Source organism: Morus notabilis, unplaced genomic scaffold (genome assembly GCF_000414095.1).
Source record: "Morus notabilis unplaced genomic scaffold, ASM41409v2 Scaffold1897, whole genome shotgun sequence".
Classification (NCBI taxonomy): Eukaryota; Viridiplantae; Streptophyta; class Magnoliopsida; order Rosales; family Moraceae; genus Morus; species Morus notabilis.
In genome coordinates this window covers 4,531-19,788 of record NW_010357674.1, presented here as the reverse complement: position 1 = coordinate 19,788, position 15,258 = coordinate 4,531, and the positions used below count along the sequence as shown (strand labels likewise).

The following is a 15,258-nucleotide window of genomic DNA, read 5'->3' as shown; positions in this document are numbered from 1 at the left end:
AAAATGTCATTATGACCTTTTATTTTCTTCTTATTAATTGAATGATACTTATTTATTTTTTAATAAAATAGTATAAATAATAAATTTTTACCATCTTTAATGGCATTTTTATTTTTATTTTTTTCAAATTATTAAATGCATACGTATTTAGGAGCCTTAATTGTAGACTCTGCAATCCTAGTCTCATTATGACTCAGTCGAAAGAGTACTAGATAACTAAAAATCTTAATCCTAATAAAAAATTAAAATTTAAAAGAAAAACTCAAAAATCATGGATGATCCTCTAAATAGTAGACTGTGCAATCCTAGTCTTATTATGACTCAGTCCAAAGAGTACTAGATAACTAAAAATCTTAATCCTAATAAAAAATTAAAAATAAAAAAACTCAAAAATCATGGATGATCCTCTAAGTAGTACACTGAACTAAAAATGATCCTCTATAAAATTGAATGGTAGTTGAGTTATTTTTAACGTTGAGAATGTCTTTATACTCTTGGAGGTCCTTTATTTATTTATTTAAATATTTTCTAAAATCCTTACAGAAATACATATATATTTTTCTAAAGTCCTCAATCTTGTGAGGTCTTTTTTCGTTCTCACTATCAAACTATTGAACTATTGATGAATATACTAACATAAAAAATTATTATTTAAATAAAAAAATAAATTATTTTTTAAATAAAAAATAAAATATTAAGGTGCACGTGTCAAATAAAAAGAATAATGATAATATTTCTAATGGGGCAATCAGTTTAGTTTTTTTTTTTTTTTTTTTTTTTTTTGCTAATAAGCGGATGAAAGCAATCAGTTTCGTAGCAACAGTTCCCATAAACTCTTGTGACGCGGGGAGGGAGGGGGGCACAAAGTTTCAAAAAATTATACGAGACAAAATTAAAGTTTTAGTCCCAAACTCGAGTTTGAACTCGAGTTCAAACTCAAGTTCAAACTTAAAAGAACATAAACTCAAATAAAGTTATAATTCGAGTTGTTTTTTTTAGGGGTTGTTCTTTTGCAACAAAATTCAGAAAAAGTTTAAACTCAAGTTACAGCTTTATTCAAGTTCACATTCTTTTAAGTTTCAACTTTATTCAACTTTATTCAAGTTACAACTTCAACTCAAGTTATAACTCAAATTCAACTCAAAAACTACACTCAAGTCACACTCTAAAAGAACAAGCCCTAAGAATGTCCAAACAGGACTTAATGAAATCTTAAGTCATAATTGTGTGGCAGGTTTCAATTCAAGGTGGTAGGTGACAAAATAACAATAAGACTAAATTTAAATGTGAATGACTTACCATTCTACGATCAATCATGCAGCAATTGTCAGCACACAACTGAGTTGGAAATGTTTCATACCCCTTCGAAGGACTCAGAATGAGCTGCATACCCATCAGGCATTCAGGAAGTTCAGCCAAGGACTTGCACATATCAGTAAAGCATTGAAAAACATCAAAAATATACAATTTCTTTCATAGCTTCATAGAGGTTCCTCACCTTATCATAATCGAATTGTTCTAAGGATCGCTAAAGAGGGTCATGTGGACTTTGAAAATCATGTCTGCGGACATATTTGGTCCCAATGCCCAGAATGTATCCCACGTGCTTGAATCCGATACTTTTGGAACGTTTATTGGTGGGGGTCGCTTTAACACTAAGCTTGCCCCACCTTTCACCTGATCTGATTGGCCTTGGAGATGCGCCAAAGAATGCGTCAGAGCTTCCGAAGACTCTCCAACAATAGTGAGATGTTCAAAGATGTGGTGCGACAATGAATTATTGAGCCCCAATTATCTGCTAGGTGGATAAACAGCCTCACTTGGAACAAAAACAAACATCTGCAAGACATATAAAGGGTAAAGGCATTAGAAAAATGTAGTTCTATGGAGACACAAATTCACAAACTAACACATCACACAAATACATACTTAATGCCTTCATAATAGACGTAGACTCACCACATAAAGCCTTTTTTTTTTTTTTTTTGATGAGTGGAATATAACCTATTCATACTCGACTTCTTCCAGACGTACTATATATGATAACACTTTTCAAATTCAATATATTTTTAACTTGGATATAGATGTTGAGAATTCGGTAAAAAGAAGAATAACCTACTACGTGCTAATTGCAACAACATGCTTTCAAGGAATATACTATCAAACGTAGCACCTCGTCTAAAAAATAAAATTTCCCTTCAAATTCCTCAAAAGAACAAAAAAGTATTTATTCTTCAAAATTTTTAGACTGAAAGACATTCAGCAACATAGTTGCCAATTCATCGTGGGAAAATAATTAATACATACTCAGCAATCAAATAATAAAAATGTAGTAAAACCACATATACTTAATCTGCATTATTTTTATTACTATTATTATTATTTTTGTTTTAGCAAAGACATGGAGAAAAGAAGCTAAAGAAAAGAGAAAAAAAAAAAAGAAAAGGCATCAAGAAAAAGAAGAGGAAAGCAACAGACCAAACGAAGAAAAAGAAGGAAGAAATCTGGTTCTCAGAAACGAAAAGGCAAAAATCTGAAGAAAATTAACCCGAATTGAATTTTCTGAAGATGAGATAGAAAAAGAGAGGTGAAGCAGAGTTCTTCACAGGACACCAGCTTCTTCCCACCCAAAAAACCCGATAGAAACGAGCTCACTTACTGCAAAGATGTGAAATTCGATTTTGTATATCCTTTGATATAACCCGGCTTCGAAACCTGAACAAATCCCCAAAACAAAAAAATCAACAATCAGTACGAAATGAAAAAAAAAAAAAGTTACCTTTTTCACACATTTTCCTCTGATTTTTAGCTATTTCCCCGGATAAAGACATGAAGAAAATGGAAATTATAAATTAAACAGTTCCTTTTAGAACCAAAACAACGTGCCAAAAAATGACAACTTCTGATCAGTACGAAATGAAACAAAAAAAAAAGTTATCTTTTTCCCACATTTTCCTCTGATTTAGCGATTTCTCCCGATACAGACATCAAGAAATTGGAAATTATAAATTAAACAGTTCCTTTTAGAACCAAAACAACGTGCCTTAAAAGATAACTTTCTGGAAATTCGGATCCAAACAAGAAAAGAACAGAATACACAAGTAAAAGAGAAACTCAAGATCCGATAAAGAACAAGATGATAGGCATTTCAATCAAACGAAAGAACATGCACGCATTAGCGAAGAAAAGCCAGTTTTGAAAACGAAAAGGCGAAAATCTGAAGAAAATTAACCTGAAATGAATTTTCTGCAGAGGAGAGAGAGATAGAGAGAGAACGAGAGCACGAACCAGAAAGAAGAGATCTTTGAGAGCACAACTTTCTTCTGACACCAAAAACCGCAAGAAACGAGCTCAACCTTCACTGTAGGATTTTTTTTTTTTTTTTTCGAAAACTTCACTGAAGGATTTGAATTTGTGCTTTATATAGAATTTTTAGTACGCCCAGAGTTGCTTACTTTTTAATCCGGACAAGCCTGACCCGCCAGACCTCACACCAAAATTAGAGAGGAGACTGGCACGTGGAGGTAAGATGAAGCAACAAAAAGAAAAAATTAGAAGATAAATGTGAGTTTTCTGAATTTTGAATTTGTCTCGTTTGTGTTGTGGTAAGAGTTTATGCTAAAATAAAATGAAAAAAAAGGGTTAAGTGTGGGTATTAATTTTTATCGGTTTGTTTTTAATAAAAAATTCAAATAAAAATATTATATAATTGTATTATTCTATTTTATTTATCTTTTTTTAACACAAATTACAACATAAAGAATTAAGTAGAAATAATTCAAAATTCAGCGGTAAAGTAACAATTTTTAAAGTGACTGCATTCCTCTTATTTACTAACTAAATTTTAAATTATTTTCACTTAACTCTTTTTATTATAATTTCTGTTAACAATAAATAAAAAATAGTGATGCAGTCACATAATCTTTTTATTAAAATAAACAAATAAAAATCACATCGTCATACTTAATTTCCTCATTTATCGTTTGATTTTAATAGAAATTATCACAAGAAGGATTAAATAGGACAAGTTCAAAATTCGATAGGCAAAGTTAGAGTTTACAAAATTTAAGGGATAAAGTGAAAGTGACTTCAAAATTCAAGAAGTATCAATGACATTAATTCCTTATTTTTCTGTTTGTTGTTAACATAAATTACAACGGAGTGGATTTTGAGTAAGAACAATTCAAAATTTAAAAGATAAAGTGAGAGTTAAAGTTATGAAAATAAGTTAAGAATGAATTTAAAATTCACATTAAGTGATATTTAACTAAAATTGGGACCTCTCGGTACCCTTTGTCCAATTTTATTTATCATTCCCATTTTATCTTTATTTTTAATTACAATTAATAACAATTTTGAAACTAAAAAAAGCCCCTAATTTAAAAACCTTAAAAATATATATAAAAAAAATTAAAACACCCTAAAACTCAAAAAACAAAAATAAAAATTCCACGGCTCCAAAATTATTAGTGATATGTATTTTTTTGGGACCCACAGTGATATTAAAAAATTCAAAATAATAAAGATTCAACAATCATACTCAACTTCCTCATTAGACATGAGAGACGTTTGGTTCATGGATTAGAATCATATGATTAGAATAATTTTTTATTTACGTGTATTTTTTATGAGAGAAAATACTATAGCGATATGTATTTTTTATTAATGATATGTATTTTTTTGGGACCCACAGTGATATTAAAAAATTGAAAATAATAAAGATTCAACAATCATACTCAACTTCCTCACTAGACATGGGAGACGTTTGGTTCATGGATTAGAATCATATGATTAGAATAATTTTTAATTTACGTGTATTTTTTATAAGAGAAAATACTATAACAAACCATGAACTATAATTCTAATTATGGTTTAAATCCTTCAACCAAATATTAATGTTCAGTCCTTGTTTGTTTTTCACTTTGATTTATTGGTTGAGAATCCGGTAAAAGAAGGATAACCTGTTACGTGTTAATAGCAATAATATGCTTTCAAGGAGTGAGGCAATAATTTATTTTCCGATTTAACAACTCTTTTGAAAAAACGTTTCCCTTCAAAATTCCTCGAAAGAAAAAATACATTATTCTTCAAAGTATTTTCAATTGATGAAAAAAAAAAAAACTTAGGGGATAATTTTTGAATTATAAAAATATAGAGAAAATATTAAATTTAACTAAAATTCAAGAGGTATTTTTTGGATTTTCTCTAAATTTTTGCTCAATCAAAATCAAGTTTGAGCACGGGAATAATCGATGTGCCAATATCAATAAAAAATAAATAAATAAATAAATCTCCCCAGTATTAGTATCAGGCCTCGTTCACTTTGTGGATTCGAGTTTTCAATTCGAACTGAGATGTGACATTTTCTGAGAGTTTTTCACTGTAACAGAAAAAGTTAGATGTGACATTTTCTGAGAATTTTTTACTATAAAAATTTATAACTGAAAACTCAAATCGGTAAAATGAACGAGACCTTAATAACCGATGCGATAAGCCCTTGTGGCGGTGAAGGAGAGCTTGCAGCGGCGTCGGTGTCGCATAGAGTTTTTTACCTATATTTTGTTTTTGTTTTTGAATTTTTTTTTGTTTTTATAGTCAAAATTTACTGTTGACTTACCTAAAAATGAAATTACCATTTTCGTAAATTGAACATAATAATTTTTTGACAGCGTGTAAAAGGGCAAAAAAAAAAAGTGTCAATTATGAAGAACCCGCTAAAACCCTATTGTGTGAGGAACAAAAACCCAAAACCCCTTTTCTGGCTAAGAAGAATTAGAGGACCAGAAAATGGAGAGTTCTGGGGCAAAGCTAAGAGAGAAACGAACAGACAAGAACAGGAAGAGAAAGCAAAAGAGCACAACAGATACTGAACAACCTCCGAAGAAGCGCCGGATTAGTTTCTCTGAGCAAGAGAAGGAACCGCCCAAAGTGGAAGAAGAAGAAGCTTCGAAATTCGAACAAGGTTTTCCATGGCGGAACCTGGGATTGATTTTATCAATCCAGAACAAAGATCTCGATCTTCAAAAGTTAGCCTCTCCTTTTCCTCCATTTTTTTTGATCATGTTCTTAATTTTTCCTTCTTTTTTGGTAAACGTTAGAGACTTTGAATGTTAATTTTTGTTTTTTTTTTGTTTACGTAAGAATTCCAAAATACGAGGTTGAAATGCTCAGTTAAGCTCTTGCAGTAATGTTATTACTCTTTCATTCGAACGTTAATGTACTATGTATAAGCATACAAATGTAACTAGACTTAACAATGATATAATCAAACCTGTAAATTTATGCTTGTCTCCTGATCTTTCATGATTTTATTATTCCTATAATTTGATGCTTGTCTCCTGAATTTTTTTTTTCATTCGAACGTTAATGTACTATTTATAAGCATACAAATGTAACTAGACTTAACAATGATATAATCAAACCTGTAAATTTATGCTTGTCTCCTGATCTTTCATGATTTTATTATTCCTATAATTTGATGCTTGTTTCCTGAAATTTTTTTTTTACCAAAAAAAAAAAAAAAAAAAAAACTATTTTATGACAAACTAGGGGATTTTAATGCAGGAAGGTGGAGCTAGCTTTCGATTTTGTGCAATCAAAAGGCGACGGTGATGGTCGGGATTGTGAGACGGTGGAGATTCCACGTGTGTTGATTTTTCTTAATGATTGGGTTCAGTCTTTATTAATTCCCTCAGGAAAGAGAATTAAGAGTGATAGGGAGAAATCTAGTATTCAAGTTATTGAGACATCTTTGGACTTAAGATGCTGGAAGATTTTCAAATTATGCTTGGAAGAGTCTTTGAAATTGAAAATTTCTTTGATTTTTTCAAGAAACCTTTTGCAGTCTATTGGCTTTATAGCTAAAAATACATTGTCCCAGCTCAACAACATATCTTCTTATCAGATAGGGTCATGTTTCACTGGTGATGGGTTTGAGTTGCATAGAACTGTTCTTGATTGTATCATTTTAGTATTCTCAAGTTATGGCGGTCTTTCAAATGAAAATTTGGATCTCTGGCTTTCAACTGTTGCTGCAGTGCTGGAGCTTGTTCATAAAGTTTTTGCCGAGAATCTTGATTATGGCATTGTGGATGTATATGTCGTGCAGCTCTCGTGCTCGGTATTTGAGCCGTTTGCAAAGTTCTTGCGGACGCACCCTACTAAGAAAAATGGATTTCATGATTTTATTGATAAACTTCTTGAGCCTCTGTTGCATCTTTTGGGCATCTTGCGTCATCAAACTGACAGAGGTTTTGCTGATGGGAAGGGAAATTTATTGAAACTAGTTGAAGATGTCTTGTCTCATGGATTGTTTCATCCAGTGCATATTGAAGGATTTTTGAGCTTAAATAGCACTGAAAAGTATGTTTCTGAGAATAAAAAGGACTCCAAAACAGTCATTAAGAGTTACCACAGACACTTGTTTGCCAAACTGGAAGGGATTGTGGCTACAAAGAAGGAATTGGCAACATGTAGCATAGGAAAACTGTTTTGTTTGCTTGCCGCTCGAGTTAGGAATCTGAAAGGAGCTCTAGTGATGCCCAGAAGCACTAAGGTTTTGGGGAAAACACATTTAGAAGGTATTTTTTTGGATTCAACTTCTAAGACGTTTTCCGAGAGTTGCAACCTTGTATCAGAGAAGGGTTATTTATCAACTTACTTGACTGCAGACAAACGGAAGTCTCTTTTTGATTTTTTTGTATTGGCTATGGAGCCTCTTTTGCTTGAGGTTAATGGTTACCTTGAACACAAACAAGGAGAGGAACCTGTATTGTTGGATGCCCATTGCACGCTTAAATCTATTAACAGTTTGCTGGCTAGCTTTATGCATGAAAAGGTATACTTGAGAACAGAGGACGCTTCGGAAGGAGCTTGCGTTACTTTCTTGAAGAAAGTTTATGATATGATTATGTCACTGTCTTCCACTTTAATCAGGTCCTCTAAGCTTGATTTGGATGACAAGAAACAGATGGAGATGTTAACTTTATTAGCGGAGGAGGTAGTTATTGCCGTTGGTTATCTTTTGGAAATCGAATACAACGTTATGGGGAATGATTTGACGAGCTTATGGCTTATGATGCTTTCTCACTTTACACTTGGGATTTCTTTGACCAATGAACCAGAACGGTCTTCATTATTTCATAAGATATCATTCCTTGGTTGCCAATTGCTTGATCTTTATAGTCAACTCCGTCAGGTTGGTACAAGATCTTTCGATGAATTTCATTTTATTTTTGTGTCTTTTAGTTTTTTTACTATATCCCTTCACTTCTATCTGCATTAGAGCATTTAAATTAATCCAACACTACTTTGAATCTGTTTTTGTCAGGTACTATATCATTAGTTTGAATCTTTTAATTTTTTCGGTTAAGATATGTAACCTAGTTCTTCCTTGATCAACCTAATGCAGGTGAATATTGTCGTTTTCTCATTCTGTGAAGCAATAAGGCTCTTGATTTCGCATGATGGTGACATCGAGGTGAAGTATACTAGATTCTTAACTCCTTTACATGGCGAAGCTCATGCGAAATCAGTTGGGATACTAGTATGTTGTCAAGAGTTTAAAATTGCTGTTCAGAAAGCTATTAAATCAATACCAGAAGGACAAGCAAGTGCCTGTCTTCAACAGTTGATTACGGATATATCAGAATCTTTGAAATGGATGGAGGTTAGCAATGTAGTTGCTGATGGAAACAAATTTGGGGAACTGGATGCTGGAAGTAGGTTTTATTTGCAAGCTGAGCTCTTGGGAAGAGGGTTGTCCGAAGTGTATGCAATGGTGTTGAACTCACTGACTGTTACAACTGGTAATAGCATCCTAGTTGGAGCATCGATAAAGGACTTGATAACTCTACTGTGTCCTCACATGAGTAATCTAGTTGGATTACAGCCAGATGCTGTTAACAAATTTCTCATTTCTGTCACGGGAAAATCTTTTGAAGATGAGCTGGCTGGAAACAAAAGTGATTTGCTGAGTTTTAGATTTTCAACTCATTGGGTCTTTTTGTTCTTCTTTCAGCTGTACATGTCCTGTAGAATCTTATATAGGGAAGCAGCTAGTCTTATGCCTCCGGGTACATCAAGAAAGATGTCAGCAGCAATGGGGGATTCCTTCACAGGATTCTCTGGTGGAGATTTTATGCAGAAGACTGATTGGAAAAACGATGGCTACTTTTCTTCATTTGTAGAGCCTTCAGCTTCTCTTCTTATTGTCATCCAAGCTGTTTCAGACATCTATATTCAGGATAGTGCTGCAGATTGTTGTCCTTTGATATATGTAATGCATGCCATGACTCTTCAGAGGCTTGTTGATTTGAACAGGCAGATAAAATCTTTTGAGTATCTGCTGCAAAATAATGAAAATTTGGTTCAAATTAGGTTGGTTGATGATGCTGACTTGTCATATTATCATAAAAAGAACAAAAAGCTGAAAAGGCATATCTTGATTCTTAGGCAAGAGGCCGAAGGACTTACTGGTTTCATGATGGAGTATCTACCATTAGTGTCTAAGAATCAGCAGCCAATCTCCGCTTTTGATCAGACAACTTCTAAGGAAGCATATGCTCATGAAAGTGATGAATGGGATTTTGGCGTTTCTTCTGTGAACAAGAAGTCATTGGCTACTGCAATTTGGTGGATTCTTTGCCAAAATATCGATATTTGGTCAATACATGCGGCTAAAAAGAAATTAAAGATGTTTCTCTCTCTTTTGATCTATAGTTCCATTCCCAACGGGGAAAAAAGAAGCTTTGAGCAGGTTGAAAAGCATCACAACCATGAAACAAACCAACTGAATAGGGTCACTATGCAGCAAATCTCATTAGAACTCTTCAATAACTCCATTCTGTATGAACAACAAGTAAGCTGTTTCCCTCTTCTTTCTTCCTCAATGCACGCAGTATTCTTATCGCTGATTTGCTCATATTGTTTAGTTTCTCTTTTAAAATTGATCAAGTCCTTTTATCATTTTGAGCTTCTACAGAAATGTTTTCCTTTCCAATTTCCTGGTATTCACTCTCTCTATTGAATTAGTTTGTCCGCAGATACTTTGCCTCGAGGTTCTGCCGTGCATTGGAGAAATCTGTGTTACATTTTGTTAGTAATTCATTCGCGAATGTTGATTTTAAGTCATCACCTAACTGGCCAGAGGTTTTAAGTGATTTAGAGAACTCAGTAGCAATTGTTTCCAGAAACCAGAATGGCATGTATGATTGTTTTTCAGCTGCAAAACCAGTTACCTGTTCTTCTGGCAAGCTTCTCACAGAAAATGACAAGGAGCCAAAGGCCTTATTGTTAACCAGTATGGAACTTACAGCTTCTCAGAATTTGCTGAGTCTTTTGACTTGGATTCCAAAAGGCTTTTTCAGTTCAAGATCCTTTTCACTTTTATTGACATCGATTCTCAACCTTGAAAGGTGTGTTCTCTGTCCCTACTTGGATGATTTTTGCGTATGATATGTTTCCATCGTTCTCCAACCTAAATAGTTAATTTGATGTCAAAGTAATTTCTCTATTCACCTATTATATTTTATTTTCTTCGCTTGTTTTAATAAGATATGATGAGACAAGGATTACTTGTATTTTGATCAAAAATACTTACCATAGTTTAGAAAACAGAGGATTAGTTTAGTTATAGTAGTAAAACAAGAAATCTTGAGGAAAATGTAATACAGTTTACGACTGTTATCTAGCTTTTGCACCCTTATTTTTATTAACTGTACAATTGACGTGTGTATTTTGCAAATCGTTTATGCAAAGCATAATCTTGCATGCTATTTGATTAAATACTGGTACTGATATTCTTATTGTGATGTGTTTCAGGCTTGTTATTGGCTGCTTATTAGACTGTGAGGGTACTTCAAACTCACATAAAGGTTACAAGCTCCTCAGATTGTTCTTATGTTGCCGGAAAGTCATGAAATATATAATTATGGCTTCTTGTGAGGAGAAGACCGGAGCTAGTCAAACCTCACTTACTCAAATGTACCCTGGAAAGTCACTTTCAGTTATGTGGCTTTTCAAGTCACTTTATGCAGTTGTTGGTATTCAAGAGTTGCTTTCAAAAGATAGTGGTACTCAAGTTGATAATACCATCTTTTCCTTATTGGACCACACGTTATATGTATTCCTAACATTGAACCAGTATCATTTTAACCATGCTGTTCAATCCGTTAAAAATCCTCAGAATTCGTGCAACGAGCAACATAATGCTGGAGTGAACTATGAACAGAGTGATTTAACAGGATCTAAGCGATGCTTGAGTTCCTGCAGCTATGTTGAACCCTGGAATGGTGTCTTTTGTGTTGCTAAGAGTTTGAGGGAACAGATGCAAAGCTTACTTATCCCATTGAAGGATGTCCTTTGTGATGAAAATGTGGGTGTGCTCACCAATGTTGTGAACCTGAATAGGTTCTCCTCAGTCATTTCTTGCTTTAGTGGGTTCTTATGGGGCTTGGCATCCGTTATGAAGCAAACAGACGTGAGAAGTTCTGATCATAAAGTAATATTATCATGGTGGAAAGAAAAATCTAATACTGAAATCAACCTTTGTATAAATGTTTTTGAAGAATTTTCTAGTTTATTGTTAGGAGTGATGCTTTTAGGTGATGCTCAATGTTTCCAAAAGGCAGACAAGAACAAATATCTAGTGGGTGCGGAGCAGGAGGCTGATATTTCTTGTGGTAAGCAACAAGGTGGTACTGGAGATGGATTGACCTGCTCCGCGTCATCTGACAGCCACGATGATTTTGGAACTGAAGGTGTAGCGAAGAAGGGAATCCAGTCTGTAGGTTCAATCTCTGCAGTTGATTTTCTTACTGCAATTGATTCACTTGATCACCTACCCCTGAACAAGCCTTTCTTGAGGAATTTGCTTGAAGGTGACTGTCCTGAAGCAGCATTTCTACTCAGACAGTTATTAATTTCTTCTTCAGCTATTTTGAGGCTTAATTTGCATGTCAAAAGTGCTCATTTGTCAGCAAACTTGACACAAATGTTTACCGGCATTTCACAGATCTTGCTATCAGAATTAGTAGACAAGAATGTCCCACAACCCTTGTCTTTTGTTTGGTTAGATGGTGTTGTAAAATATCTGGAAGAATTAGGGAATCATTTTCCAGTGACTGATCCCACCTTGTCCAGAAATCTTTATGTCAAGATGGTAGAGCTACAATTAAGGACTCTAGGAAAATGTATAGCTTTGCAAGGAAAAAGAGCTACTCTTGCATCTCATGAGACAGAAGCCAGCACCAAATTGCTTTACGGTCATTTAGGGCTCTCTCAAGAATCTCTTCCTTGCAAACCATGTGGCGTGGATGAATTCAAGTCTAGGGTGCGGTTGTCATTCACAGAGTTTATAAAAAAACCATCAGAATTGCATCTGTTGTCAGCAGTACAAGCCATAGAAAGAGCATTAGTTGGCATGCGGGAAAGGTCCACAGTGAGTTATGACATACAGACAGGAAGTCCAAACGGCGGAAAAGTTTCCTCAATTGTTGCTGCTGCTCTTGACTGCTTGGATTTGGTTCTAGAATTTGTTTCAGGTAAGAACATTTGAAGATACACACTGTTTCCCATTTGGAATTTCTTTCTTAGGTCTTTCATATGGATCTTATCCCAGTTATTCTATAAGATATATCCTCCTCCTAGTCAACTATTAGTTAGAGAAGATACACACACAACAAAATATTATAGCCGTTGCCCTGCGCATGAACATGTCATTGCAACTTTATTTTCAGCTTTTATGCATGGATTTAATTGCATATTAACCTAGACTCATCTAACCATTGATTTGCTTTCCAGGACGCAAGCGTTTGAGTGTCGTTAAAAGACACATTCAGAGCTTAATTGCTGGTGTGTTCAACATAATTCTACATTTGCAGAGTCCATTAATCTTCTATGAGAGATTGATAGGTGATTCAATTCCAGATCCAGGAGCAGTTATTCTTATGTGTGTTGAGGTACTGATAAGAATTTCAGGCAAACATGCTCTATTCCAAATGGAGGCTTGGCATGTAGCACAATCTTTGCGTATACCTGGAGCACTTTTCCAGTATTTCCATCAGCTTAAACTTTCTATCACTCCCAATCCGGTAGCAAGTATGCAATCTTGTGGTGTGGATAGGCGATTCACAATTGACCTATATGCTGCGTGCTGCCGGTTACTGTATAATGTCCTTAAGCATCACAAGAGGTACTTTCTTAACTATCCCAATACTGCTTTACGGCATTGGATATGTTAATTTTTGTTTGTTATTACTTTCTTGGCATTTACCGTTTGCTGATTTTTTCTTTCCCCGACGAAATTGCCACTGTATAATTGCACGTGAATGGCTTGTATTTTCTAGTGAATGCGAGCAGTGTATTGCTTTATTGGAAGCTTCTGTTTCTGTTCTTCTTCATTGTTTGGAGACGATGGATTTTGATTCAATGGTCAGAAATAGTTATTTTTCACTGGAAGTGGATGAGGGAGTAAAATGTGCTCATTGTCTGCGAAGGATTTATGAAGAGGTAGGTATTTTTTATTAACAAGAGTGCATGATTATGAGATGGATCTATAATATTAAATCTTTATCAGTGCTCAATAATTTTGATCTGTAGTTTAGTTTATACTTGTACATGGTCAGTATATCGAGGCATGCGTACTTGGTGAAGCATTAGTCTTCAATGATTTCTTTATGTAAGAGTGGACTTCCTTACTCTCTCCTATTTTGCAGATAAAACATCATAAAGATGTCTTGGGCCGGCATTGTTCTCAGTTCTTGTCTACGTATATCTGGGTTTATTCAGGCTATGGCCCCCTTAAAACCGGCATCAAGAGGTAATTTCTACCATTGTCTCTTAACATTCTCTCTTTCTGTTGTTTTTACCTTTTGTGGAAGCTTTTTCTACAAATTTTTGTATAAAAGAGGGGGAAAAAGGGTTGCTATATTAGCACGTGGCTCTTGATTTCTTTTCCTATCACCCCACTAATACAGTTGGATTGTCTGTTCATATTGTTTTTCTATATTTATATTTAGCTCGATCTATGGCAAGGTTAAACAATAGAATAACAGTACACACAAAACTGATCATTTTAGCGGAATCCTCAGGAATATTTTAAGTTAATGATTGTAGGGGGTAAGAGTAATTGCCAGTCTCTTATAAGTGTATCTGAAATAAAGCTAATTATTATGCAGGGAAATAGATGGAGCTTTAAGACCGGGTGTCTACGCTTTAATAGATGCTTGCTCAGCCGAGGATCTTCAACATCTTCATACTGTATTTGGAGGTAAGCAACTTGACGCATCAAAACTAAAGTTCAACTTTGATGGGAAATCTTGATTGTCTCGTAATTTTTTCTGTTGTTTCTGTAGAGGGACCTTGTAGAAACACATTGGCAAATCTGCAGCATGATTACAAACTCAATTTCCAGTATGAAGGGAAAGTCTAAGACATTAATCCCATTCCTCTGTCGGGTTATAGTTAAAATCGTATGAATGTGACCGCTAAGGTAACATGTTATCTATGTACATAAATTTTTGCGAAGATAACACGCCCTTGTTCTTCAAGCCGAGTAAGAGATGGAGAAGCTGTCTGTCGATGCATTTGCAATGCCATTGACTTTCCAAGCAGCATAGCATTTGCAAGGTAGGACTATTTTCGTTTTGCTACTTTGCAGGAGTCTTTTTTCCCCCGCTTAAATTATTTTTCAGTTTTTCTTATACACAAATGAACACATCAGTAAGACTTGCATATTGTGTTTGTCAATGTGTCTTTTGCTGTTGTATACTTTATCTTTGAACACACATGGTCTCCCGGTCGAAGGGCAGGCTTGTAACAATATTTTTATTTCCAAATTGATTTTCTTCTCGACTAACTCGTTCAAATTTCTAGTCACTGATATATGATGATTTGCTTTATTTCAGCCTTACACATAATGTCATCTCTTTCTAGTCAGTGATATTTGTATTTTTAGGCGATTCACTCCCCCTCATATGGTGATTGAATACTCGAGACGAAGGAGATATCTATTGTAGTTTTCCATGCTAAGCAAGAGCGTGCTGAACTATTGAAATCTGAGCTGTCTTTATCAACCAACATTCCATTCTTGTGTTTGTAGAAAAAAAATTGCGAGAATAAACGATCTACATTCACAGATTCATCGAGTCCTCAGTCCTAAAGAATAAATGTGAATTAAAAGACTAAATTCAGAAGGATTTCACATCCAGCTATTTTAGTCCAGTTCCACACACACACACACACACACACACACACACA

At 34.4% G+C, this 15,258-nt stretch overlaps 1 protein-coding gene and 1 long non-coding RNA gene across 3 annotated transcripts; one reads left to right on the top strand and one right to left on the bottom strand.

Annotated features, from left to right (window-relative positions):
• Positions 1–1,234: 1,234 nt before the first annotated feature.
• Positions 1,235–3,405, bottom strand: LOC112093815. Its single transcript, XR_002903229.1, has 4 exons — positions 3,289–3,405; positions 2,660–2,715; positions 1,499–1,839; positions 1,235–1,383 (listed from the first exon to the last, which is right to left on the bottom strand). It is a non-coding gene; the product is annotated as an uncharacterized LOC112093815 (long non-coding RNA).
• A 2,361-nt stretch (positions 3,406–5,766) lies between these two features.
• LOC21386765 lies at positions 5,767–14,857 on the top strand. Of its 2 annotated transcripts, XM_010090368.2 has the most exons (11): positions 5,767–6,026; positions 6,565–7,580; positions 7,671–8,197; positions 8,411–9,859; positions 10,033–10,415; positions 10,822–12,542; positions 12,802–13,192; positions 13,347–13,509; positions 13,716–13,819; positions 14,178–14,269; positions 14,355–14,857. In XM_010090368.2, exons 1-11 carry the CDS (start codon positions 5,788–5,790, stop codon positions 14,429–14,431), a joined length of 6,162 nt encoding a protein of 2,053 aa, XP_010088670.1. In that variant the 5' UTR covers positions 5,767–5,787; the 3' UTR covers positions 14,432–14,857. The 2 variants fall into 2 exon arrangements, with proteins under 2 accessions (XP_010088670.1, XP_024028768.1); XM_024173000.1 differs by having other exon boundaries at positions 6,565–8,197.
• Positions 14,858–15,258: the final 401 nt, after the last annotated feature.

Bases quoted from the DNA above. Each gene is read 5' to 3' on its own strand.
- LOC21386765 (XM_024173000.1), top strand. From the start codon at position 5,788: ATGGAGAGTTCTGGGGCAAAGCTAAGAGAGAAACGAACAGACAAGAAC. The intron at 13,510-13,715 runs GTAGGTATTTTT...CCTATTTTGCAG, and splicing joins TGCGAAGGATTTATGAAGAG to ATAAAACATCATAAAGATGT. The intron at 14,270-14,354 runs GTAAGCAACTTG...TTGTTTCTGTAG, and splicing joins TCTTCATACTGTATTTGGAG to AGGGACCTTGTAGAAACACA.